Source organism: Dendrobium catenatum, unplaced genomic scaffold (assembly GCF_001605985.2).
Source record: "Dendrobium catenatum unplaced genomic scaffold, ASM160598v2 fragScaff_scaffold_740, whole genome shotgun sequence".
Taxonomy (NCBI): domain Eukaryota; kingdom Viridiplantae; phylum Streptophyta; class Magnoliopsida; order Asparagales; family Orchidaceae; genus Dendrobium; species Dendrobium catenatum.
The window spans coordinates 1,439,132-1,464,204 of NW_021319202.1; the positions used below are offsets into that span (position 1 = coordinate 1,439,132).

The 25,073-nt window shown below is 34.2% G+C and overlaps 1 protein-coding gene across 2 annotated transcripts; it reads left to right on the forward strand.

The window, feature by feature from the left end:
• Window positions 1-4,489: 4,489 nt before the first annotated feature.
• Window positions 4,490-24,375, forward strand: LOC110098773 (ABC transporter B family member 25, mitochondrial; the record flags this gene model as incomplete). Of its 2 annotated transcripts, none has more annotated exon segments than XM_020825691.2 (14): window positions 4,490-4,959; window positions 9,388-9,627; window positions 9,966-10,152; window positions 10,301-10,362; window positions 12,031-12,074; window positions 12,209-12,311; window positions 14,076-14,183; window positions 14,433-14,516; window positions 14,622-14,682; window positions 18,252-18,397; window positions 19,389-19,505; window positions 20,025-20,110; window positions 23,551-23,639; window positions 24,320-24,375. In XM_020825691.2, coding segments are annotated over 14 exon segments (1,710 nt in total), but the record flags the coding sequence as incomplete, so codon positions are not given.
• Window positions 24,376-25,073: the final 698 nt, after the last annotated feature.

Here is a 25,073-nt window from a genome sequence, read left to right on the forward strand (position 1 = left end):
AGCCAATACGAATAATAAGACAATAATAATTGTTTTGAAATTAATATATGACATAAATAATTAGAAACACAAAACAACTTGACTATGGTCATTAATTCTTTGTCATAAACCTTTTGATAAGTTTATAATACACTGTAAAAAAATTCCCTTCATTAGAAAGAACTTTACTCTTTAGAGTTGATGCAATATGGACATTCAAAAGGTGGTGGGCTATCTCTTAGATTAGAAGATCATCATATGGTCCATCCTAACAATCTAATTCAAATTTGAATAAAAAAAATCTAAGTTAAGGTTGAGCTGACAATTATTCAGATTATGTTTGTCTAAATTATAAACTTGATCATTATTAATGTCGATTCAAGTCGACCTGAATAAGTCAAAATCTTCTTAAATTTGACCCATTACTATTTAGGTTTGTGTTAACTGTGTTTTTTGACGAGTTAAGTTAGTTTAACAACTTTGTGTGATCCATATGATAATGAGTTATAATGTCAAGTTCGGATTAGGAAGGTTTGGGTCAACTATTTGGTTTGCTTAAAAATGAATTGAAAGTATTTCATATGCAAACGATTTTTTTTTTCTGGCATAAGTCGCTAAGCCTCTTGCTCTCTTCGAGTTCTAGTTTTCTTTTATGGAGTCAACCAAAGCAGTGCGTTGCAATTGAACCGGATAGGATGGAGTAACTTTGTTTGAAGGAAAAACTGAAACTTCCATGACGTTGCTGCTCTGCTCGCAAGTTTCTTTATTTTTCTCCAAATTGTATCTAAAGCTTGAGGAGGGGTTTCTTCTACAACAGTTACTTCTATTGAGTCTATTGTTTATGTTGCACCTGCTTAGTTTGATGTTGAAAACATCATTTTAGGTGAAGTTGTAGTCGGGAAAAAGGTTGATCATATGTTATTGATCAAATGAAAAGGCTCTTCCTTTAAATGAAAAAAAAATGCAAACGACTTAAAATTGTTGGAGTTTTGATTGATGAAAAACAAACACAGAGCAAAGTTTTGATACAATCATTTTTCACGTCATTGTTCATCTTTTATGTGTGATGAACTTGTACTGTAGGTTGATTCCAACATCAACACCAGCCTTAATAATCCCTCACCCCCAGACATCGCTACCACCAACCGTAATATTTCGCCACCATCATTGGATTGTATAGAGCATCCTTTTTACTTCAAATTAAATTAAAAATAGTATGTATTTTACACTCATCCAAATTATTCTAAATATTTTAAATATATCATATTCTTTTTTACATTATATACAATTTTACTCTGCATCTTTTTTCAGCTAATCAAACAATGCATTACTAATTAAGATTTTTATCATCTAATAATCCTTTTATTAGTTCTTCTAATTTTAATATCCAAAAAGTCTCAATTAGCTCTTTGTATTATCTGTCTAGAAATTATTAGCTATATGCTACTCTTTAAACTAAGGACCTAAGTTGTAATAAAAAAGTTGTTATAAGTTATAAAAACTTAGACAAATAATTGAAAGTCACAACTCCAAATTAGTTGGATATATAAGCTAACAAAAGCCTCCATGTTGCAATTTATTGTCTATATATGAGACAATGACATAACAGAGCTTGGGATGCCTCATTGTAGGCCAACTAAGGATTTTTAAGGATTTATTAATTATTTATTTAATCTATCATATTTCATGTCATAATATTTTAATGATATTTATAATGTTTGTAAGAGTTGAAAATATTATTTGATTGTTTCACAAGTTATTGATAGATATAATATGATTGATGTAGCTATAAAAGATAATTTAATGTTGTTTATATTAAATTAATTTTTTCAATAATATCTAAATACAGGGGTGTTAAATGATTTGATCGGGTATGATATGAAAGATTTGGGTTCAGCTTTACCTTTTTAATAAACGAGTCGGTTTCATGTCTAGAATTTCGGCCTGTTTATTTGGCGTGCTCACAAACCGGATTTAAACCTGCAAGTAGCACATTTACTCTTTTTCCTTATATTCTTTTATTCTTCTTATTGTTCATCAATTAATCTAAATTGTATAATTGATGGGTTATTTTTTTAATCAAAATGGGTTATTAGTTTGGTTTCAAATCATCTGGCTTGCAAATTGGTCAGGCGCAAGTCTATTTTTTTGACCCGTTTATTAAATAGATTCGGTTTGAGTCAAACGTATTCAGAATAAGTCAATTTCGTGCCAGATTCGAACTTGACCCATTCTGACCCGTCAAACAAGCCATGATTCTTCTTATAAACAAATTTGATCATGAATATTTTAATCAAACAATATAGCAAACATGAACATTTATTTTAACTAATATAAATTATAATATTTAATTAATTTTATAATTTATTAATTAGTAATTATTATATCATTACATTATAAAAAACATAAGTGTATGTTCATCAATTTTATAATAAAATATTAATCGATTTTTTAACGAGTTTATTCACTAGATCGGAGATCTGTATCGAATAAGAATCTAGCTTCTTGTCGAGCTTATTTAACCAGCTTCAAAGGATGTTGTTCATGAACATAAATGAGCTAAACATATAGTTGTTCAAATTTATTAATTTAAGCCAGAAGTATTTAAGAAATGTTAAACCTTTTTTTCTTACTTAATTAAATGATCACTAATAAGCGTTAATCAAGCCGAGCACGACTAGGTCGTTGTACGCTGCATTCCTTTGCAACCCTATATTTACATGTTTAATATATAAATTTTGATATTTAGATATACAATTGATACATCCTCGAAAAATTATCTTGATCACCAATAATCCAGTGACTCGATAAGACGAATCCAACGAGCCTAAGATCACTAAATTCTGACATCACTAAGACATTCAAATGTCCTTCAAACGATATGTGATTAAGGGATTCAACATCAGCCATCCATCCATGTCACTCCCAATATGCCCTTGATCTCCCACCTATTTATGGGCAATGCCACTCTAGGAAATCTATAAATAGACATCTTCTCCCTCTTGAAAGGAAGGCTTCAATCAAGAGAGCAAGAGAAACATTGGAGATCGTTCTTGCCTTCTCGCTCATCTTCGACCACCGTCTGAGTTCCGCAGACCACCGCTTGACGTCGTTGCTCCGCCGAACCACTACTTGAGGTCCTCACCTTCGTCGGACCACCGCTTGAGTTCTGCCAAACCGCCACTTAACGTCGTTGCTCCGCTAGACCACCACTTGAGGCTCTTACCTCCTCCGGGCCACCACTTGAGGACCTGAACTCCACCGAACCACCGCCTGACACCGGAGTTTTGCTGAACCACCACTTGAGGGCATGAGCTTCTCCGAACCATCGTCTGACATCTAAGTTCTGCCGAACCACCACCTGAGGGCCTGAGCTCCACCAGACCACCCTTACTTCTGCCGAACCACCACCTGAGGCCCGGACTTATGTCGGCCACCCTATGATGCATGGACTTCTGCTGGACCACCACCTGACGCCTGGACTTATGTTGGACCACCACCTCAGGCCTGAACTTTTGTCTAACCACCACATGAGTCCCGCACTTCTGTTGAATCACCACATGAGGACTGGATTTCTGTCGGACCACCACTTGAGGTCTGAACTTCTACCGGATCACCACTCAACTCTCGAATTTCTGTCGGACCACCACCTAAGGCCCGGACTTCTGTCAGATCACCACATAACACCCAAACTTCTGCAAGACCACCACCTGAGGCCCAGACTTCTGTCGGGCCTCCACCTGATTCCTAGAGCTCTGCCAGAGTACTGCCATACTACAACGGTATTTTTGATCCCGATCTCCAACCAACTACGATCTATTGGACCCCTCTCTCATGCTGACTATGATCATTTCGACATCCGTCGCATACTACGGTCCTTCCGACCTACATTGCCAAACAACGAACTTTCTAACCTTGGTCTCCTGCATACTACGATCCTTCCGACCTACATCATCAGACAATGGTCTTTCTCACCCCGATCTCCTGCATACTACGGTCTTTCCGACCTCTATCCTATCAACTATGATCTTGCCGACCAAACAAACATGTCTATGTTAATTATTATAACTCCCACCATGTAATGCGCTCTATATGATGTACATTTGTGATATCAAGCCAATGCCTTATCTCTAAGAAGGGTCTCATTTGTAATCGACAGCAAATACTAGTGGATTCATTCAAACTAGGCTAAGCCCCGTGACTTTTCCCCCTTTTCAGGAGTTTACACGTAAAAACTCCAGTGTCTCTTTTAAACGCTACACCCTCTTTGTTATATCTGCTTGTGTGCTGGATCTTCGTACAACGCTACTACATTAAACTTTATACTCCTCTACCGCCGCGAATACACCAGAATGCAACAACAACATATAAATTTTTAAATCATATTACAATAGTGCTAATATAAATTTTATTTTAAAATAAAAAATATATTTTTTCATATATTTATTTTGATACAAATTAGTCATCAAATATATATTCTCTTAATTATAGCATATTTTTACATTCTCTTCATCATACTGTTGATATCTGGCGCGCTTTTTAGTTTTTACACAACAGTTTCCGCTAATTTCCTGCGTTCTAGGGTTTCAAATTTAATGCAATGTTAGATTTTCCATCCAGACTTCTGTAGCTCAATCTCTTAACGCCGAAGAGATGGTGGGCGCTTTCTCGAGATGTCTTGGTGCCTGCAGGCTTCTCCAGGGCGGAAGAGAGTTGGTCCCAAGCTTCGCTGCCCGTAAGCTGGCGCCGTCCCGTTTCGATGGTTCCGTCGTTACCGCCTGTGCTGCAGCGGCGAATCTGGAGAGGGAGAGGGATCGAAGTGGGGGAAGAGTGTTCGAGATTGGAGGTGGTTCATTCGGTGGTAGGTTCCCGTTCTGTAATTTTTACAGTTTTGAGACATTAGAAGGTGGACGCTTGGGAACGGTTTACGGTTCTTTGAGGGGTTACACTCCAGAAAGAGCGAGGTCATCAAGCGAACTGGTATTACTACCCATGATTTAATTTTGTTTATTTAATTGTATTCCTGTGAACTTGTTATGCAACACTGTTTAGTCTTTAAGTTGCTATTGTGCTGACTGAAGGTGGCTATGTTTTTCCATTTCATGATCATCTTGAGAACTTGTTTCAGACAAAAAGGGCCAAGCTAAAAGATCCCTTTTCAAGTAGAAAAGCAAAAACACTTGCTACTACACCTATACAAGCAGATTTTATGCTTTTTATTAACGTAACACATCATATGAATCAAGATAATCAAGCTAAAAAATCTAATTACAAGAGCTAATGTTAAAGCCCAATGAAAAGGCCAAAGAAAAGGCCCAACTACTAGAATCCTATAAATAATATAAAATTTAGAATATTTTAAATATAAAGTATAGAATATTATTCTTTTAATTTTTATTATTCATTTAGGAACTTACATGGTTGGCCTTGTCATGGAGTAAATATTCAAAATAAATAGTTGGAACTCTATCTTCTTTAATTGCCACTAACCCTCATTTTTTTGCCCTTTTTTTCATCCATTTTTTTCCTTCAAAAGTTTTAGCCTAAGGGTTATGTTATGCTGATAAATATGACTTGAAATTCTTTATAATTTTCATTTTTAATTGAAATATTTTAGTGGAGAAATTCTCTCTTCATTTTGTTTGGTGTTTGGTGGCTTCAACTTTGCTTTTTCTTTGGTGGGATATGATAGTTATCCTTCTTCCTTGTATATTTACTTGCTTCTTTCTTAGGTTTCTACTCTTAACTTATCTTACACCTCCTTCCACATCCCTAGCATCCACCAAGACCAGCCATAATCCAAATCAAGCCTCACAACTACTCCAAGATCTCAGTTATAGCTCTTTGTGATAAGCTCGATGAGACTAATACGCAGTCTTGTTCCCTGCCAATCAACACTCACCTAAATTCCGCAAAATCTAACCATCTAATCCATAATTCATATCACAAGTATACATCCTAAATTAATCTTTCGCAAGCATTTTCACGTATTTACCTCATCTCATTATCCAAACTGATTTTTCAAATCAGCTCAAATTATTCCAATCTAGATTAGTCTTAGCATTTAAACCATTATGCCTGCTAAACCTCACATCTTTCCACCACAAATTTCAAAATATTTTTTGAATATTAAATTAAAATTTAAAATCTTTTTTAGCCATTTTATCTCATCAAAAGATTACTCACCATCTTCATATTTGGTATCATATCACTTTGGAAGGAGAAAATCAGTTGAAAATATTTGGATAACTAAGGAGAATTTTCTTGCGGACTTGCCACTAAAAGCTCACTTAAGCAAGTTTGATGTTAGTGAAAATTTTTTTATAATTGATTTATTATTTTATTTTATATTAATATATTATATATCTAGTTATGTTTTACAAGTAAATGGTGTATGCGTAAAATCCAATGGATTTTTAGAATTTTCTTGCGGACTTAAGGTGGCTATGTTTTTCCATTAATATATTGCATATCTAGTTTTGTGTTTGAAGCAAAAAAAGTAAAATAAAAAGGGTTAAATTTCTTAAGAAAAGCTTGGGATATAAGAGGTATTTACATCCTCTTTTCACTTCTAAGTTTTATTTGCTTAGAATTTATATTTTAACTTCCACTCTTTTCCACTATTGTTCTTTTCCTCTCATATCTCTTTTTATATTTTTAGAAGTTATGTGTTAGCACCCAAGTCATTTTCTCGATTGATTGAAAATTTTACTAAAATAATTGATTTCATAGATCTTAGGATTCATGAAAAAGTTACTAAGATTAATAAATTATTAGATGAGAATAGAACTCAAATGCAATAATTGAAAGACCAATGCAAGCTACCTTATTTTATTATAAATCTTATCTCACCTCTCACCCAAAATTATAAGGCATCGGTAGAAAACTATGACCCTTACTTAGACCCAGGTGAAGCCCAATTTAATAGGAGACATTCCAACCTTATAAATGAAAGTAGAAAAGATCATAATTATAAGACTGTTCATAACTTTAGTGATTCATTCATGAGAGATAAAGTTGATGTTTTCACTTATGATCCCAATGGATTTTTAGATTGGTTTGTCCAAATAGATGCCTTTTTGATTGGATTAGATGGATAATTACCAGAGAATTGCCTTTGCTGAAAAGATATTGGCCGAACATGCCTAAGATCTATTTGATTGATACTTTAGCTACATAATGGATGTTTGGAAAGACCATCCTTACTTGGATTGAAATGAAGGAGATGTTAAGAACCAAATACTATCATAGGCATTATGATTATAAAATGGGAAATTATTCACTCTAAAGTAATATAGGATCCCTTTAATTGAATACGTGAAAACCTTTGAAACCCAATATCTAAGACTGAGTGTGTTGATAATGATTGACAAATAGCTAATAAATTTGTCATTAGACTTTTTTATGGATATTAGGAATGAAGTAGAGTTATTTGATCCCAAATTTTAGAAGAGGTCATCCATTATGCTTTATTGGCAGAAGCCAGAAAGTTAAAAGAAAGATGCATCTTTTTCAAGTTCAAAAGGACAAACTCCCTCCACTTCATCCCATAGGTACCACACCTGCTAGGCTAGCCCATTTGACCAAAACTCCTATTGGTGGGAGTTTTAAAAATACATAGAAATTCATTTATTTCAAATGTAAAAAAAGAATCACGCAAAGCAATTGTAAATCCCAAATTATTTTCTTATGAGAAGTTTAGACTCTCATAAATGATGAATTGGAAGAAGTTTACGATGATATGCCTCTTTTTTGTGAGAAGTTAGAATTCATGTATTAACCTATAATCATTATGATGTGATGTTTGATTGTAAAACAAAATGAAAGAAATGACCGGAGGAAGAAGAATATTTTTACTATGTATGTCATGGATGCAATTAATCAAGTTAGAAGCTAAAGTAGAGATTCATGCTTTTATTGAGATGGTTGATGCTAAGAAGCTCAATGCATGGATTGATTAGTTGCAAACATACCTAACTTTATATGGGTAGAACTTCTATGATAATATTTCTTATTTACATGTGTGCTAGCAACTTCATTGAAATGGACAAAAGATGTGGTCATTCCACATGAATTGAAGTATTACCTTGGTCTTGCTTCAGAATAGGTAGGCTACACATCCCTAATTTATCATTCATTTAAAAATAATTAATGTCTTTAAAAGGTTATTAGTTTGATGAAAATTGAGCGTGAAGTATTCCAAATGAAGGGGCTTTAGAATGTTTGATTTGATGATAAAAAGAGAAGAATAAATTTTTTGAATTCCAAATTCATTATGCTGTTCATTTTTTATGTATTCAAAATTCATGTGACTTTGGCCTAATTTCAAATACACCGTAAGCTGACTGTTTTGGTGCTACTGTTGATTGTGGCTACTTGCCCTTCATCGCCACCGTTATCACCACCCCCCGGTAGCCACCTGACACCACTGTCATTGTGCTTTACATTGCATTCATTTTACTTTAAACCAAATAAAAAATTACCCCCTACATTTATTTTACACTTATCTAAATAACTTCAAATGTTCAAATATATTGCATTCCTTTTATATTGTATTTTATTTTAATATGCATTCATTTTTCTCAACAAATAACTTCAAACTAAGAATTCAGTAGCATCTATATGAGTGGATAGGTGGTGTCTAGTAAATGGGTGTTTTGGCGTGCTGGTTTGTTGTGTAAATGTGCATGGGTGGGTTTGCGTGTATTTGTGTGCTGGTGTGAGGTGAGCTCTTGTGGGTGCATCTGCATGTGTATATGTTGGTTTGCATATGCGTGCATGATCAATTGTCTTTTTTATGTGTTAATTTTATGCTAGCATGGGATAGATGTAACAAGATATTCCCTTGATACGAAAGATGTTACTCTATTACATTTTTTTCATTCGAGCCAAATATTTTGTTTAATTGCAATATTCTTATTAAATGTTTGCTCGTCCTACTTCACTCATTTGTAGAATGATTTCAACTCCAATCAATTGTGCTGAAATGTTTTTGGAAAATACACCAACCTTAACTTGCCGTCTCGAGTTCAATCAATTCTTTATTTCAATTATTTGATGATGTCACCATACATTGTGCTTTTGTGACATGCAAATTTACTTATTTGTCCGTATTTTTATTTTTATTTTTTTATTTAAAACGATATCTGGCTTGTTGCAATGAATTTCATGAATTGCTTACTGTTATCCTCATTAACTCATTTCTAGAATGATGAATCCAACTATAATCAATAGTGGTGCAGTGCTCTTTTAATGTCTAACCAATCATCAACTTAACTGACTTTTTTCCCCTTTTAATCGATTCCTTCTTTCATTTATGCCATGAGTTTCACTGCATTATGATGTATTACATGTTCTAATGATGTGTAATTTCTCTATAATTTAGCCAACCTTTTATTGTCTGAAAAGAGAGATTTGCAGATAAGGCATGCTTTGTTCTCCACCTCAGCTGGTGATGTGGCTGCAAAAGGTCCAGCTGGTGGGACTAAGAAGGAGGTTCAAAATGATAAAATTCGGAATGAATCTACTGATGACCGAATTGCTGACATGCAAATCCTTCGGACCCTTATGAGGTATTTGTGGCTAAAGGATAACTTTGAGTTCCGCTTGAGAGTGATGGTGGCATTAAGTCTCCTCGTTGGGGCAAAGGTAGGGACACTAAAAATATATATATATTGTCATATAAAGCGCTTAGCAGCAGTGTTTTGAAATATGCTTTATTTCTTGAATAAGTAATTTTGCTTCTAGTTTGACGACTCATTGAAATATTTTAATATTATAACTGCTTTGTGTTAAAGATGAATATGCTTTTTACCAGTTTGTACCAATAATGCATTACAGTTTTTGTTTTTCCGTTGGCTAGATAGCCAATTCTGCAACAAGTTAACGTTATTTTAACTATTTAGAAATAAGATAATTACATTGTACTGATGAATTTCACTTTGGTGTTCTGCCTTTTTTGGTTTTTTTTTGCAATTGAAAGTCAGGTTTTAAATGTCCAAGTGCCTTTCCTATTCAAGATTGCTGTGGATTGGTTATCAGCAATAACTAGTTCTGGTGATTCTCTATCATCTTTCAATGAAAGTAATTCAATGCTACTGGCATTTTTTGTGAGCCCAGCAGCTGTTCTAATAGGCTACGGAATAGCAAGAACTGGGTCATCAGCCTGTAATGGTATTTTCTAAACTCATTATGTTCGTAGAGTTTCTTTAGTCTGATTAATTAATTAATTTAGTTTGAGGCTTCTTTTTCTCTCAGAATCTTTTTTGGTCTTCCAGATTAACCAAATTATCTTCATCTGTTTTTCCCCTTCTGTGAACAGAACTGAGAAATGCTGTATTTTCAAAGGTAGCACTGAGAGCTATCCGCACTGTTTCTAGGAAGGTGAATACTTGAATTTCTAAAATTTTCTATTTGCACAGTCCTCTCTGTTATTGAATGTATAATCACCTAAATCTTGTACTTTTAAATTTTTTTTCTTTCATATTTTACCCCTTTTCCCTCTTCATATGTGCAATCAGCAGTGCTTGTGATGCAAAACAAGGAATTTAGTATTTTAGATTTATCCAGCGATAAATTTTTTTTTGCCCTTTGGTCCACTGTTTGAAAATGCAGCTCAATAGCCTGTTTTTATGGTCAATTTAAATAGGGCTAAATATTCAATAAGAATGAATGAGAAATGGGAATGCTTATAGTTGGCCCAAAATTTGGAAAAGGTTAATGATTATGATGTGAAGAATAATGCTTGGTTTATGATGTTCTTATGTTGAATGGCCTATTGCTAGTTGTTCCAACCAGGGCTTCTCCTAGTTCTCCTGTGCTCTTTGGATACACAAATTTGAACTAACTCCACAATAGCTTATCCTTGTTTTACCAGTAGCCCATGTCTCGGGCATTAAGCTAAGATTAAACAAATATAAGTTCTAACTTTAGCTTGTTTATTGAGCTATTTCCATAAGGTCTCAATGTCCTCAAATTTAGAGGAAGGAAAACAGAAATTTATGCAAAGCTAGGATAACGGAAAGAGAAGAATAATTAGGGACAAATAGAGGGATCTGGAAGAGCAGAGAAGAGAGAAAATGAAAGAGCAATCTTGTAAATTTAATTCATTCAATCTTCATATTGATTTCCAATTACAAACCATAACCTGCATTTGTAGAAATACAGTACAAGATAACAAATAAATTTGAAATTAAATCTAATCCTATTCAATGCTAAATCTATTACTACTAAATAATCAAATTGAAGTATAACATTATCCAGAAGGTTAATTCATCCTAAATCAAATAAAAAGAAATTCATAAATCCTAATTTAAATTAAATAAAACTTACCAAAGAATTGCAATTTAAATTTCATGTATCGAGTAGGTTCAATATAGAGTTTTTTCCAGCCCTAAATCTTGATTTGGGTACATATACTACGTCAGAAACATTCACTAGGTTTTATTATTTATGATACTTTGTATCAAACAGGTAGAATGAGATTGAGGTGGATATGGGAATTTCAACAAAGGAAACATTTGAGTGAGGTTCTAGATAAGGATCCAGAGTAATGGAGGGCCATGAAAAGAGGTGGAGTTTACTTCTATTCATTTTAGCTAATATTTTTCCTCGTTGGGATGACATGGAAATGAGCATAAAGTAATTGCATTGAGCCATGAAGAAGCAGGCTTGAAAAGATCACTTGTGGTAGCTTGTTCTATTGTTTGATATCATCCGATCTTTGCCAAAAGTTCTCTGAGAAATTATAGGGTAGAGTTTCCCTTTATTAACTTTGCCTTATATTGTTATTCTATCGATTTTTTTTCCCACCTGTTGTTTTCACTTGTCTTAAACTCAGAACTACAGCCCAAGCCAATTCTTTGCAATTTTTTTTCTTATTTTTAAATTTAAACTTGTTTTAACTTTAAAGGTTTTATTTCCTTTTTAATATTTTTTATGCGACTCATTTTTAAACAACCATTGTATTTACATATTATATTCAGTAACGTTGATAATGCCATATCTAATGATTGATAGTGCATAATAATTGATTTATGTATTATGTTCCAGGTGTTTGCACACTTGCATGACCTCGATCTTCGGTATCATCTAAGGTAATTTTAAAGTATGACTTTTTATCTTAAAAAATCATTTTTTTATTCTGAATATTAATGATATTTTAGTCTAATACTAGTTTCATCACTTTGCATAATAACGTGGCATAATTTTAGTGGTTTGATATGTTCAGCCGTCAAACTGGAGCATTGAATCGCATAATTGATCGAGGAAGCCGGGCAATTAACTTTATTTTGTCATCGATGGTATTCAATGTTGTACCAACCATTCTTGAGGTATGCCACATCATTGCTACTAGAGATTGCGTTTGGAAATAAAAATGGAATTAGTCACATTTAGGGTTGCAAGTATCATTTTCTTCTCATCAAATGGAATGCATTATAGTCAAAATTATTTTAGATGCTAGGATATAGGAGCACTAACAGATCCGGTGCAAGGCTTCAGAATTTCTTCATACTGCTTTCAGCAATTCTAGCCATCCAATCCAGCTTCGATGGTGGGGATTCATTGCATGAACATGGATGGTTTTCGTGTAAGCAATTTGCATTTTCATACACTGAAAAGATTGAATGACCAAATTGGTAATTGAACATTGTGCAGTTAACTAGGGGTGTTAATATTTGACATGATCCGAAAATTCGACCTGAACCCAACCCAAAAATTCTGGGTCTTGGTCTACCCATTTAGAAAATGTGTCTGGTTCGAGTTCTATATTCTGACCTGATTGCAATTTCGGGTCAGTTTTAGGTCAACCCAAAAGCAATCCGTTTCATTGTTCGTTAGAGTTGCTCGCTCGTCCCCGTCCGCTTGTCGCACTTGCTCCATCGCTTCCATGATTGCGCTTGCTTGCTAGCTTGACTGCCCGCGCTTGGGTGATGCTCGGTCACCCATCGCATGCCAGTCGGGTAAACGGGTTGGGTCCGGGTTTGTGACTTGTTTAGTTAATTGGGTTGGGTTAGTTGAAGGCGGGTTAGTTTGAGGTTGGACCCGAACCCAACTCAAAAATCATTTTGATATCTACAATTAACCCTCTAATTCGAGAGTATCCAAATCACTTATTAAAATACTGAAAAATCTTTCCTAGTGTAGTTTGAACTTCAGTGCAATTGTATCATGGTGCTTAACCACCTTTTTACGTTTACAATTCAAATAGTTTTATTGCATCATTTTATGATTGTGGTTTTGATAATTTTAGCTTTTTGGTGTGTGATAGTTTCTCACTCTTCATGTTGGCTTATTTTTTTTAAACACTATAGGTTCACTTCTCTTTTCTGTGAACAGCGTATTTATTTGTATATAATTATTTACCTATAAATACTGATAATAATTCTTATCCTAATTTTTCTCTGTATTTTACTAGTCTTCTACATGTCCTCACCTTTCCGATTTATTGATGTTTTCTTTTGCCAAAAATGTGCTATATTATGGGGTTAAACATTTTTTCATTCTCCTTGTATTTTTGCCTTTCTTTATGGAAATTTTCCAGGTTCTTATTGATATTTAAATCTACATTTGTGCGTTATTTTTGATTAATTTATCTTTTGAGAATATTTTCTCATTGTCATGCTTTTATTTTTGATGGGTTAACTTATTTCAACAACAATTTTCAGTTTTAGTTGTTTTCCTCACTCAAAAAATTTGATAATATTCTTTTTTGCATTTCTTAGATTTTTTTCCTTGACTTTCTATGGCATTATTCTGATTATTTATGTATTCCTTTTCATTTCCCATTATACTGTGCTTATAATATTTGCATGTTGTTGTACAGTATCCAACTGATATGAAGTTTCTGTATTAATTTAACTTGATATTTATCTAATTTGGTTACCTTTTTCTTGGGATTTTATGATTTTTATGTTAATCTGACTAGCAGCATCTTCAAGGACAGGTCTTATAAGCTGGGGTTTGGATATTATTGAATATCATGATTGTATCAATCAATAATTTATTGTTGCTTACTTTTTTTTTCATACTTTGTTTTATCCATTCTTTGATTTTTATTTTTCTTTTCTGATTTTTACCATTTCCATCTTTTGCAGATTGCTATGGTATCAGGTATTCTTGCATACAAATTTGGAGCTACTTTTGCTTGGATCACTTCACTCTCTGTTGCTGCCTATGTTGCTTTTACTTTAGTAGTGACTCAGGTATGCGTCATAAATTTGGTTGACTATTTTTTTTGTTAAAATCTTTTTTTTGCACCAATGATCTTTTTCTTTTGCGAGTGCTATTAATGTTGTTTCTTCCTTTTTTTTGTCAACTTTTTTTGCACCAATGATATTTTTTTATGCGAGGGCTATTAATGAATTTTCTTCCTTTTTTGTTTATTTTTACTTATAGATTCATTGCAATTTGTTCTATAAAGCTTTTTCGTTATAATTTTCTCTTCGCAACAGTGGCGAACTAAGTTTCGACAAGTGATGAACAAAGCTGATAATGATGCTAGTTCAAGGGCAATTGATTCTCTGTTAAATTATGAGGTCATTTAACTGTAGTTTCTGCACTATTTGTTTCTTTTCATTTTTTAAATTGGCTCTTTTATTTCCCTAATAATATTACTCTGTTTTTATTTTTCTTCTGTCCAGACTGTCAAGTTTTTCAACAATGAATCGTTTGAAGTTGCAAAATATGACTCGTATTTAAAGAGTAAGTATTGTCAAACTTCTTTTACTAAAATGTTTTGCAAGAGCAGTTATGCTATTTACCATGCTCTTTGATTTGGTCACATGCTTATCCACGGTGAGATTTGTTTGTTTCCCCATAGGTGTTTGGAAATGTTTGTCTTAGCATTTGATAATGAGTCATATTAAAGCAACTTGTGGTGACATCTGTTTATTCTACAAGAAATCTCTTCTTGTGAATTCGATTCCTATATTTAATTTTTATCGAATTTTACATTATTTTTTTTATTACTTTTTCAATATTTTACGCAAAAGTATATTTCAATTCGTCAGCCCATAAATTTAGTAATTTAATTTTTTCAAGTAAAAAAAAGAGAAAATTAAATGTGACCTCTAGCCCTTAAGATTGCAACTCATCTTTTTCTTTTTTGAAACTGTGTTTCAAGAATGAGAATTCAGTTCCATCTTATTGCTGCTAAACATTGCTCAAACTCAATTATGGAAGTAAGATCCAATAATTTTTGGGTACTTGTAGTGACAAATTGCTCCTGAGTGAAAGAAACAAATATCCCAAGTGGGTTTGAGCTTTCTGTGCTATTGGCAAAAACCAAGTGTTCGCTGGGATAGTATTGTTTGTTTATTTGAGATTGTTGCTTGTTATTGATGCATCCACTAATTATTGCGAAGGTTTTTTGAGGGAGTTTGGAGGGAAATTTGAGTGTAGGGACTGTTTAGAGATTTTCTTTTGGATTGTATGCATTAAATAGTTTGTTTTCCTAGGATTAAGGCATCTTGAATTTGGCTGAAAATTTGAGATCTCGTAGTTTCTTTGGCTCTAGCGGCGTCTAGAGATTTGGGAGAGATAGATCCTCCTCTCGAATAGAGGATCAATTATATCTTGTTATTTTTCTTCCGTTAGTTGGATTATTGCAATAAAATCTACTGTTTTCTGTTTTTTCATTGGTTTTGTGGATCGTTTTCTTTGTTTTTGTCTCTTGTTAAGGTTTACTTGAGATATTCAAGTATTTCCTAACAATTTGGTATCAGAGCAATTTCCTGGGCTGAAATAGAAGTCTTATTTGCTTAATTTTGTTGTGTTCTGTATCTGATTGTGTTGTTTTTGTTGATTGGAGGCTAGAATTCTTGTCAAACTTTCGGCTCTTGCTATTGGAGCCTAAATCCAAGTTCCCGTGGCAGGAAGAAAGGTAAAAGTGTTGGAAGGAAAGATTGGATAATTGAAAACTAAAATTTCAGATCTCCACACTCAACTTTCAGATGTCAAAAGTCAAATTTCAGCCATCCACGAGTTGGATGGAATTTTTTCCAGCCTGGGGGAGACGTTGAAGAAATTGCTCGAGGGCCAATCCAAAACGGCGTCGTTAGAGGCGAGGGAAGCCTCCGGAAACCTAGAAAGCGGGGAAAACTCTAATCTAATATGGCAAAGGGAAGATCATGAAGTAGAGACTCAAAAGGAAAAAGAGAGAATGCCTCCCTTAGAGCATGTTTTTATGGGGGATCTGGGTAGAGGGTATGGGGAGAAGCCTGAGGAGGTTAAGCATGAACAAAAGGGTGCTGAATTTGAGAGGAGAGGGGCGAAATTTGAATGGTAAAGGGATAATTATGACCGAATAGGGGTTGAAATCGAAAGGAGAGGGATTTATTATGATCTAAGGGGTACTGAATTTGAAAGGAGACTGGGAATTTAATGAAAGGTTTGTGTATGATCGTAGAAGGGATGATTGAGACACTTGGGGGGAACCACCCTTGGGGAATGGGAAATTATGGAGGGAACAGAGGCGATCCGATGGTGAGGAAACAAAAGATGCCAATCTTTGAAGTGGTGGATGCGCACGGGTGGATCTACAATGTAGAAAGATATTTCACTGTCAATGGGTTGTCGGAGGAGGAGAGACTGACGACAATGGGCCTATGTTTGGAAGGGAAGGTTTTGTCTTGGTACCAGTGAAGGGACATGCGATGACCCATATGAAGTTGGAGGGAGTTCAAGGATTGTTTGGTAGAATTTTTTCTAACTAGCAGGGGAGGAGACTTCTACGAGAAGTTCTTCACCTTGACACATGATGGTTCGGTGACGGAGTACTGGGAGAGATTCGAGTACCTTGCTAGCTGATTAGACTGCCTTCCTGAGACAGTGCTAGAGGAAAATTTCATGAGGGGATTGACACCAGAGATCCTAACAACTGTTAGAGTAATGAGGCATCGTGACTTGGGAGAAGCTATGGAGCTAGCTCAATTGGTGGAGGATCAGAGACACTTAGAGAGAGACGGGAGGCATCATCTCAGGAGGTTCGAAAAGGAGGAACACTACCTTTCTGGTACCCAAGGAGCCAACACCGGGTACTTTTCGGGAGACTTCGAAGGAAAAGACTATAGGAGTAAGACCTGATGACAACTTCATGGGGCTCTATTTCACATGTGACGAGAGGTATATGCCAGGGCACTGGTGTAAGGATCAGACTCTTCAGGTTCTTACCATTTGTGATGAAGAGGGAATGGAGGAGAGTGTCATCTTTTCACCTTGCGGACAAGCTGGGTCTTTGGGAGTGGAGTATTGTTAGATCGGTCAAGTCTGTCCACATGTGACTGACTCAGGTGGAACAGAGGCGGAAGACTCCGCCTCTCCTGTACGCCGCTCGAACCGCAGGAGCCAACAAAACATTTTAGGAAGGTTTTTATTGAGAGAGTTTGAAGGGAAATTTGAATGTAGGGATTGTTTAGAGATTTCCATTTGGATTGTATGCATTAAAAAGTTTGTTCTCCTAGGGTTAGGGCATCTTGAATTTGGTTGAAAATTTGAGATCTCTTAGTTTTTTTGTGCTCTAGCGGTGTCTAGAGATTTGGGAGAGATAGATCCTCCTCTTGAATAGAGGATCAATTGTATCTTACTATTTTTTTTCGTTAGTTGGATTATTGCAATAAAATCTACCGTTTTCTATTTTTTTCATTGATTTTGTGGATCGTTCTCTTTGTTTTTGTCTCTATTGTTAGGGTTTACTAGATATTCAAGTATTTCCTAACAAATTGCTCCCTCATTTTCTCTCTCCCAACCGTGCCATAGCCTGTGGTGCAAAGGTGGAGCTTTTGATTAGTTGTGCTCTCACATTCCCTTCTCTCTTCTTCTCTCCCCATCTGTTTCTTTCTCCCTTCTTCCTTTTACTCCTCCATGTTCCTCTCTCTCTCTCTCTCTCTCTCTCTCTCTCTCTCCTTTGACTCGCCATCTTATTCTTCTTCACTCCCTTTGTGTATTCCTATTTTTTCTATGTACACATTAATGGGCATGTGAGCAGGCATCCAGGTGCAAGGACATGGGTATGGGCATGTTTGTGCTCATGGCAAGCCGTTTCTTTGCATTTGGGTGGGTATATTCCTTTCTTTGGTTTGTATGAGATCACCAGCTACGTTCGGTTTGATATTTTTGAGACATTTGAAATTTATCTTTCGATCCTAGACATTATACTGACAAATTATTGAATTAATATAGGAAGATTGGGCAAGATACGTAATTTTACTTCCTTTTTTACCTTACTATTTATAATTATGTAGGCTAACTTTGAAATGGACGATGTTTCTCAGAGTATGAAGATGCTGCATTGAAAACTCAAAGCAGTCTTGCTTTTCTGAACTTTGGCCAAAATATTATATTTAGCACGGCGCTTTCTGCAGCAATGGTCTTAAGTTCCTACGGGATTATGAGTGGTGGCTTGACAGTTGGTGATTTGGTAAATCATTTAAGTTATCTTGAATTTGCTTGGTATTTTCTGCCTAATTAGATCTGTTATTTTATTTGCTTTTAATTAAACTTTTACCTTAGAGAGGAACACAGCCTGTTATTTTCATTACTTATCGTTCTTAGAAATTCATACCTACCTCCCTCTCCTTACTCTATTAATTTAGGTTGTTAATCCACGTCTGGAAGAGTTTTGTGTGTGCGCTGTTGTTATAAGCTTTATTTAATTCTTTAATCTTCGAATGTCTTTATTGCTACTTGTTAATTAGATGAAAGTTTGCACAAAAATTAACTTCGATGGAGAGCTTCTCCTTTTGTGGTCAGATAGTCATCTTTAATTGATCTTTTGTTGTGTATTATTGGTATGGTGTAACTGATTAACAATGCTTCAATTTTTAAATAATTAGGTAAATTTGGTTGGTTACAATTTGTAATTGTTATTCCGTTCTTGTGCAATTTATGGACTTTAATCTTTTGGGCTTTTGAAGATATAAGCCATTTATCTTTCATGCAAGCAAAGCTAGTGCACTTTTAGTATGAAAATGTAATATAATATATATTTTCTATTAAATCTTTTAAGCATATTCTGATTAGCTGGTGTTCGTGGTTTATGTGTAACAATCTCGTTGAAAGTGTTTGATGTGTTTCTTGGACCTGTGCATTAGGTAAAGTTGGTTCATTTTACAGTGCTGGTTCCAGGAAACTCCAAATATGGTTCTACTTTGGATCCAATTTTGGGCAAACCAAACACCTAAGCTTTGATAAATTGTTTTCCTGTTGCATGTGTTCCATTACCCATACGATCCATCTAATTTTTTTTTGCATCACTCTCCTTATGTAACTATCTTTCTGCAAGTTACTGTGCATTCTGTGTGAATTCACTTCTAATTGGGATCATATCTATCAATTTATTCTAGTATTCGTAATACATGTTCATTCTGGTTTTGAAACTTACGCGTATGAGATGTTGCTGCATTGCTCAGGTAATGGTGAACGGGCTCCTCTTCCAGCTTTCGTTGCCTCTCAACTTTCTTGGAAGCGTTTATCGAGAAACTAGACAAAGCCTTATTGATATGAAGTCTATGTTTCAATTGCTTGAGGTACCTTAGTGCAGATTCTGATATTGCTTTAATTCTGTTAGTTTGATTATGACTAAAGAGTTTCTTCTGCATAATTTTTGAAAAAGATCCAATACAATACTGGTCATTTTTGTCCTGTATGTCAACCTGCTCCAGTTCTCACAATTCTGATTAGATTTTCTAAAATAATATTGTAGCTGTTCAAATGCATTTTCCACTTTAATTAGTTGTAATGACCCTTTTAAACATGTTTACTCTAAGTGAAACACATCATGGTTCAATGTGTTATAGTTCTTTATGATTGCAAGTAGTTAGACTGTTGATTTTACGTTCACAATATGTAAGCAACTATCTTTTTGGCCAGGATGATCATCCTTTTTGGAAACTTTTGGACAACATTTGCTCCTTGCATTGCCCCTTTAATTTCTGTTGCAAATCCTTAGATAACAAAACTTAATGTTTCTGAATATTGTGGATTGAAGTGAGTACGTGCACAGATTCGTTTAATGTATTTGTTTATATTCTTAATGACTTTCGTAGGAGAGACCTGAAATCAAAGATGAAAGCAACGCAAAGATATTAAACTTGGCTGGAGGGTGCATTGAATTCAGGGATGTGCATTTCGGGTAAAAAAACATATTTTTTCTGTTTCTGGGCATTTCTAGTAAGTTATTATTTTTCCTAATACCTGCATCGTTTATAATTTGCAAATACTGCTTAAGTAGCAATTTGTTTGCGTCGTTGTATTGTATTTTTACTAAGCTTGAAAGAAGCCCTTACCATTTGTCCTTGTCTTTGACCTTCTTAGAAGTTTGACTGAGTTTTGAACAACGGTAGTGGAGCCATTTTTTTTGAAGATCAAATGAATTTTGATATTTGTCTGCATTGGGGTTTTGCAGCGGATCATGTTGCAATTATGTAGTATAAAAGATGATACCTTTTTAACCTAGGCAGAATTGAAGCATTTTATTATTTAGAATTCAACAACAATATCAAATATTTATCCCACTGTGGGGTCGGCTACATGAATCCTTTTTCTGTATTGTGTCATGTTAAAAGTCAAATTATGATTTAAATTTAATAAAAATGTCATTTCTAATATTTTCTAACCAAGTTTTTTTAGGTCTACCTTTACATTTTTTAAAATGAGCCAAATCTAATACATCTACTCTCCTAACCAGGTCATCAGAAGGTTGACATTTTATGTGATCAAACCATCTAAGACGAATCTCTCTAATCTTATCTGCCACTAGAGCTACTCCAACTTTTTCATGTATATACTTATTTCACATTCCGTCTATAAGAGTGAAGCCACTCATTCACCTAAGCATCCTCATCTTTGCAACAACAACAACAACACCACCACCACAACCACCACCACCACCACCACCACCACCACTAAGCTTTTATCCCACCATATGGGGTCGACTACATGAATCTTTTTTCTACATTGTGTCCTGTTAAGTGTCAAATTTTCATTTAAATCTAATAAAAAGGTCATTTCTAATATTTTCTAACCAAGTTTTTTCTGGTTTACCTCTACCTTTCTTAATATAAGTCAAATCTAATACATCTACTCTCCTAATCAAGTTATCAGAAGGCCGATGCTTTATGTAACCAAATCATCTTAGGCGACTCTCTCTAATCTTATCTGCCATTGGAACTACTCCAACCTTTTCACATATATGCTCTTTCGCATTCAATTTCTAAGAGTAAAGCCACTCATCCACCTGAGCATCCTCATCTCTGCAACATTTAACCTAATTTAATGCTTCTCTTTTAATGGCCAATATTCTGCGCCATAAAGCATTGCAGGTCTTACCACTATCTTATAGAATTTTCCCTTAAATTTGAGGGGTATTTTTCTATCACACAATATGCCCAATGCATTCCTCCACTTCAACCATCCAACTTGAATTCTCATAATAATATCCCCATCTATTTACCATCACTCTGAACAATAGATCCGAGATATCTAAAATATGTACTTTTATTAATGACTTATCGTCCAAAGTCACAATCCCCTACTAGATTAATTACTACTAAAATTATACTTCTTGTATTCAGTTTTAGATCTACTCAAACGAAAGACTTAAGACTCTAAGGTTGACCACCATAATTCAAGTTCACCGTCAACTCCCTCTCTAGTCTTATCTACAAGAAGAATATCATCAGTAAAAAGCATACATCAGATACATCCTCTTGCAAATGTCTAATAAGACCATTCATGACAGAAGTAAAAAGATATGGGCTTAAAGCTGATCCTTGATGTAATCTAACTCAAATAAGAAAATATTTAGTCAAACCTCTTTGTGTTTGAACACAAGTAATAATTCATGCATACATATCCTTAATGACTTGAATATAAGCATTATTAAGCCCTTTTTCTTTTTAGAACTCTCCATAGCACTTCATTTGAAACTTTATCATATGCTTTCTCTAAATCAATAAAAATCATATGATCCTCATTCTCTCTATACTTCTCCATCAAACCTCTCAATAAATATATAGCTTCCATTATTGTTCTGCCTAGCATGAATCCAAATTTATTTTGAGAAACATTAGTATCATGTCGTAACCTATGCTCAATAACTCTCTCAAATAGTTTTAAAGTATGACACATTAACTTAATTTCTCTATAATTCGCACACTCTTGTGTATCACGTTTATTCCTAAAAATAGGAATTAACACACTCCTCCACTAATTTGACATCTTTTTTAGTCTTTAAAATATTATTAAAAAGTTTCATAAGCCAATAATTTTATTTATCTCCTAAACTTTTCCATACCTCTATTGGAATATCTTCAAGTCCAATAACTTTTCACACTTCATTTTCTTTAAAGTTTATATAACTTTAGTTTTACTAATACGTCAATTAAAAAAAATTATTTTGGGTGCTAAGGTGACTAAAGTCAATTCTATTCTCACAATCTTCATTGAAAAACTTATAAAAAAATCTCATCCATTTTTGTTGAATATCCTCTTCTAATAAAAGTACTTTTTGATCTTCATCATTAATGCATTTCAATTGACCTTAAATCTTACTTCTCTCATCTCTTTGCTTGACTAACTTATACATATATTTTTTGCGCTCTTTAGTATCTTATCTATCATATAAATATTCAAAAGCTAAATTCTTCGCATTGCATTTTTTTTCTTAGCCTCCTTATGGACCTCTTTACGGGCTTCTTTATATTCTCATCCTACAACACTTAATTTTATGCTTTTCTTTTAATGGCCAACATTCTGTGCCATAAAGCATTGCAGATCTCACTCCCATCTTATAGAATTTTTCCTTAATTTTGAGGGGTACTTTCTATCACACAACAAACCTAATGCATTCCTACCCTTCAACAATCCAACTTGAATTCTACTAATAATATTCTCATCTCTTTCACCATCACTTTTAACAATAAATCCGAGATATCTAAAACGTGTACTCTTATTAATAAATTGATCGCCCAAAGTAACAATCTTCAACTAGTTGTATTACTACTAAAATTACATTCCATGTATTCGATTTTAGATCTCAAATGAAAACCTTAGGCTCTAAGGTTGACCTCTATAATTCAAGTTTACATTCAACTCCCTTTGTAGTCTTTTCAACAAGAAGAATATCTTCAACAAAAAACATACTCCAGGGTATATCCTCTTGCAAATGTCTAGTAAGAACATCCATGACTAAAGCAAAAAATATATGGTCTTAAAGCTAATCCTTAATGAAGAGATAGGCTTAAAGTTTTATTATTTAGAATGAAGAGCTTAAAAAAACATCGTTATTAGAAAATGAATCGTAGCGAGCACTGTTGATTTAATCACTTTAGGAGGTTTTTTGCTAAGATATTTCTTGATTTTTGCATAACATTTTTGGATTTCCTATGTTTAGGGATGGTTGTAACGATTTGACGTTTTCACTCAGTTTGCTATACCGATACCAGATTTTTTTGGTTGTAGTGTTTCATCTCGCTTCTTGCATTAATAATGCTATTAAATAAACTAAGGTTTGTTCATCTTTTTTCTTTGCATCACTCAGCAACTGATACTGCTCATTTTTCCTCTATACAGATACCTTCAAGAACGCAAGATTCTTGATGGAGTTTCGTTCCTTGTGCCTGCAGGAAGAAGTGTGGCCATTGTTGGGACAAGTGGCAGTGGTATGTTTTCAGATTTGCAAATTCTGTTGCAGGTTCTTATGATAGCATATTACATCATCTAACCCATACGTTCCTTGCATACAAACTACGTTTTTGAATTTTTGGGTATTACTTTATCTTATCGACAAGAAAATGAGAAACATGTAATGTTCACACTCTTTAGAGGAAATGTAATAGATATGAAAATGGTTCAAGGTTTGTTTTTTAATTGATATGTTAGATGTTGCATTAAAACACCACTTCTATATTTTAAACGAGTTACTTTCTGATTATGTACTTAGAAAAAAGTGATGAGATGTCAGAAGCTGTGTATGAAATGTTCTAAAATTCTAGATTTCCTTTATGACCAAGCTTTTACACCTATTAGCTAAACTATTGTGGCCTTATATTGAAGTTATATGCATTTATGCGCTTGAATTTTTCAGGGGTTTCGTTTTCTTTCTCCCTAATAAACATAACAGTACAATAAATTGCAGTCATTGTACTATTTTTAGAATTGTGCTTTTCCTATGCTTGATCCTATAACTAACTTGCAAGCTTAGGAGAGAACTGTTAGCCCTTTTTATTCATGTGGAGTAATAAATAGTTAAGGATTGAAATTGGCTCTATTAGTTGATAACCGATTTTTGGTGCATGTATTGGTTTGTTTCTATTGTTTGAACAGCTATTTATATGTGCAGGCAAATCCACCATACTCAGACTTCTGTACAGATTTTTCAATCCTGATTCTGGATCTGTAAGAAAAAGATTGCTTTGGCTTTTTTTTTTTCCTAAACTATGAATTTTTTTTTTTCTCATCAGCTGAAATTATACCCTAGCCTTGTGTTTAATTTATAATTCATTTGTCTGGATTCCTCACTTTGGCTCCCTTTGAGAATGAATGGGGCTAATTCACCAAAAAAAAAAACATATGGGGCCGTTTTTACAAAAAAAAAAGGGTCCGTTTTTACCAACAAAATAATATCTGGGTATTTAAGATATAAGGCTAACTCTATATAATTGAAACGAAGAGGCCAGTTAAAATCGGCAAATCATAATGGGTAATAGTAATGAGGAAATTAATAATAAAAAAAAGAAAGATTTGAATCACCATTGAACATTTTAGATGGCATTGAAAAGTTTGCAGATGTTACTATTGTGCCGCAGGGACAATAAGATATTGCATTCACTTAAATATGATAAAAAAGTAAACCAAACAATGCTGAAATTATGAGCAATTAGTTCGGCAAGCATTACACCTGTAGAACTATCTCTCACATATACGCTTTTCCCTACACGTCTCTTCCAATCTATTGTCCTCTTTGTGCACAAATAGTCTAGTCCACTGACCTCTTTAGTCTGGTTAGTTTGAGAAACTGCTGATCTTCGATCTAGTTAATATGAAGATTGCGACATTGATTTTTGATTCAATTGAAACTTGAAGACCTTCGCAGT